The following is a 3564-nucleotide window of genomic DNA, read 5'->3' as shown; positions in this document are numbered from 1 at the left end:
ATACCCTGTTTCCCTGAAAATAAGACCTACCCCGAAAATAAGACCTAGTACTATTTTTGGGAATTGATAAAATATATGACCTACTCCGAAAATAAGACCTAGTTGTGACCATTGCCAGGGCCGGTGGTGGCATAAGGGGGAACCTGAAGAGCCGTGGGAGAGAATCAGCGTGCCAATGAAGCCAGCGCTAGAGGAAGTGATGCGGCAGCACAGGGAGCAGAGCCGCATAAGCCTATGTTTACTCTATAGCGCCAACTCCTGTCACAGGTGGAGTGATACCCAATGCACTCCGCCTGTTAGGAATCTATAGTGTAAGTGCGCTTCGCTTTTTCTGGTTACCAAAATGCTCTTGGAAAGGTACCCCTGATTGCCCTGATCACCCTATTCTTAACTTTGCCATTTTGGATTATTTCATTTGGATTGTTATACATTAAAAAAAATATAAAAAAATAAGACCTCCCCCGAAAATAAGACCTAGTGTGTTTTTGTGAGCCAAAAAAAATATAAGACAGTGTCTTATTTTCGGGGAAACACGGTACAATGTTTATAACCGTTCTTCCCCTTATACATATATTTCCATTCCCTAGTTCTGTTGGGTTTTTTTCTAGGACCTGTTGGCATTTATTTGCTGTGTTGCCCGACCCTTCGTTGGACTTATTTTAGGTATCCTGAAGGTGACAGACTTCTGGTGTCCTCAATGGATGAGAAAGCAAGTGGGACTTTGTACTCCCTATCAGATCCTTTTGGAGTCCATTGAGGGACGCGGGTGCCACCCCTCTGTGTTTTATGATCATGCTCCCAGTACTGTATGCTACAAAGCCAAGGCACGCTGGTAGTAGGAGAGGTTACACGACAGGCTGCATTTATTTCTTAGCCTTTTGTTAAATCCTCATTTAGGTGGCAGTATAGGCCAAAGGTCAAGGTGAAAGGCCAAAGGTGAAAGGCTTCCTGTGGCCCTCAATGAACTCCTAAACATTTTGTATGGAGTGCAGAGATCCTATTCCTTAGTATACTGTGTGTGTATATCGCGATGTTCCTTCCAGTTGAGGGATTTGAAAGTGGCTGTTGTATTTTCTTTTAGTTTTCAGTATATATTTGTTAATAAATGATCTGTCTCTTGTTTCTTTCTTTCTCAAGGTGATGAAGCAGGGACAAAATCTGGCGCTGCTGAGGATGAGGAAGACGATGACGACGATCCTGAGAATAGGTATGATTCCCATCATACGGACTTAAAAAAGCTTATAACACACCCTAAGCGTGGGTCCAAAGCAAAGCATCGGAAGAGCAAGCAGGTTGTACAAACCCGGACTTCCTGTCTTGTAAAGACTCGATCCCAGGCTGCTCGCAAGCTTGAACGAGTGGTCGGAAAACCAAGGCCAAAAACCCGAAAACCAATGAAACGATAAATTGATATTTGAGTATTCACACACCTTGCATAGGGTGTGTTATAAATACACAGCAGAGTATCCGGTGTACATGCTGAGAGTTTCCTTGTTTTATTGAAAGCAATGACTTGAAGGTTTGACCCGGTGTGTATGGTCATGCCGATCATGAGATCCATGTTCAGAAATGGAGAGTCTGCTTTCTAAGCTTCTGGAGTGTAGTGTGAGCTCTGGGATGACTTGGTCTTCTGTCTTCTGACACGCCACATTCATAGGTTGACACGTGAAGACTCGGCCATGATGAGAGCTCTTGATTCTCAGCAGCCAGTTGGCTTTATTGTCCTAGCTACCCAGGAATATGAAGCCGTATCTGGTTGCCGGGGACAACAGTCTCATTGATGCTCGAGTCTTTATGAACGGGCCCCTGGTTACCATCCAGACCTTACTGCTAGAACAGCATATGCCCAGCGAGTCTTCCATAAATAGTTATATTTCCATCTTTTTCTTTGTATGCCGTACAGATTTGTAGGTTCCTCATTGGGGGACTATCCATATACCCCGTAGTGACATGTATACAAACTTTACATAAACAGGATACTTTTTCAGGAATGTTTTTACACAATAACACCGCAACATGAAAAAGAAACCAGTTTTAGAAAGTTAATGTTTTTAGACTTTTTTTTTTTTTAAAGTAATTTGACCTGTTTTTTTGTTGTTCCATATTGTATTTCATACTGCGATATGGGAAATGTTCCTCTTGTGGTCATCTGTATATTGGGGAGTGAGCTTCCACTTCCTGCCTGAAGTAAACCTGACCTAATCCAGCATGGGCACCACCATTGCTGACGCCTCCCTGGCAGCCATGCACTCTCTTTGGTATCAGTCTTAAAGAACTCTCGGGGTCATTGGATGACTTTTGAGGTGCAGATAGTTGACCACTTGCTGTGGATTCTTACATAAGGTCATCCAATTAAAATTAACTTGTAATGCCCCCCCCTCCCCCTTTGTTTTCTGCTGATAGCATTTGTCTGAGGGAGCTGGGTACCAAGGCCCCTGTGTAACCTACCACTAGGTGGAGCTCTTCCCACCCCACCTGACAGCACCTTGGACTGGTGATTGGCTGCTGAGGCACAGATATGGAAGGATTAAGAGTCTATTGCTCTCCCATATCCAGAAATATTTCCCATGGTGTGAAAGCAAGTGTAGACAGCAGGGGTCCAAATGGGCAGAGTATAGTGAGTGTGGACAGTGGTGGCCCGCATGGGCAGAGTAGGGTGAGTGGGGACCCGCATGGGCAGAGTAGGGTGAGTGGGGACCCGCATGGGCAGAGTAGGGTGAGTGGGGACCCGCATGGGCAGAGTAGGGTGAGTGGGGACCCGCATGGGCAGAGCAGGGTGAGTGGGGACCCGCATGGGCAGAGTCGGGGTTCACGGTAAGCGCTGTGGGTGGATCTGGTGGTTCTCTTGGACTGATGAGTTTCTGGTACCCCCCGATACATGGGCTCTCCATGTAGAACATGTAAATGCAATGCTGCGTTGGCTGACCAGCTCCAGGGAGGGATAGTGAAGGTGTTTTGGGGTGGTAGGGTGATCTACACCCAGCACATACATGACACTTGATGGGCTCAGTTCATAGGATAGGGATTCTTATTTGGGAGAGATTTGACCGGCCGATCCCTGAAGGTTGCTCTCCTTGTATGACGCTTTGTGGATTGAGCCCGTCGTGTGATCGGCGCGGTTCAATCTGCTCAGCGGCTGTAAAGTCAAAGCTGAATGTTCTCCACAATCCGTATCCGGAGAGTAAAACCGTCCGTCACCGGAATGTTCCAATATCAGAACTCAATGACCAAGATCACGTCCATGGCTCACCTGTTCCCAGAAGCCGGATTGCTTGCCGGATTTTCCTGGCGTGTAAAGTGTTTGATAAGAAAGATGAGCGAATGTGGTGCAGAATGTTCTGTGCCGCGTCCAACCTAAGAGACGGCTGATCTAATATCCTGGAAAGGGAGGTCAGCCGAATGTTCATCCACCTGCTGCTTTCCTGTCTGTTATTAATGTCTATGAATACTATTTATTGTTCACTTGATGGTTACGTGTCGGTTATATGACCTTGAAGTGGTAATGTTCAGGAGCGTGCTGCTTCTGTCATATTACATGTCTGCTGCTACCTTCTCCTATATATA

General features: G+C 46.0%; 1 protein-coding gene across 1 annotated transcript in view; it reads left to right on the top strand.

The window, feature by feature from the left end:
• The window catches only part of LOC108803546 (transcriptional regulator ATRX-like), a 19835-nt gene extending 18356 nt beyond the window's left edge, over positions 1–1479 (top strand). The window contains exon 10 of the mRNA XM_018575379.1: positions 1138–1479. Within this exon, the coding sequence (XP_018430881.1) occupies positions 1138–1406 (269 nt within the window). The 3' untranslated portion in view covers positions 1407–1479. The remainder of the gene's footprint in view (positions 1–1137) is intronic.
• Positions 1480–3564: the final 2085 nt, after the last annotated feature.

This window comes from Nanorana parkeri, unplaced genomic scaffold, assembly GCF_000935625.1.
Source record: "Nanorana parkeri isolate BGI_ZX_2015 unplaced genomic scaffold, ASM93562v1 scaffold3853, whole genome shotgun sequence".
Classification (NCBI taxonomy): Eukaryota; Metazoa; Chordata; class Amphibia; order Anura; family Dicroglossidae; genus Nanorana; species Nanorana parkeri.
The sequence above is the reverse complement of the archived record's forward strand: the minus strand, read 5'-3'. Positions and strand labels throughout refer to the sequence as shown.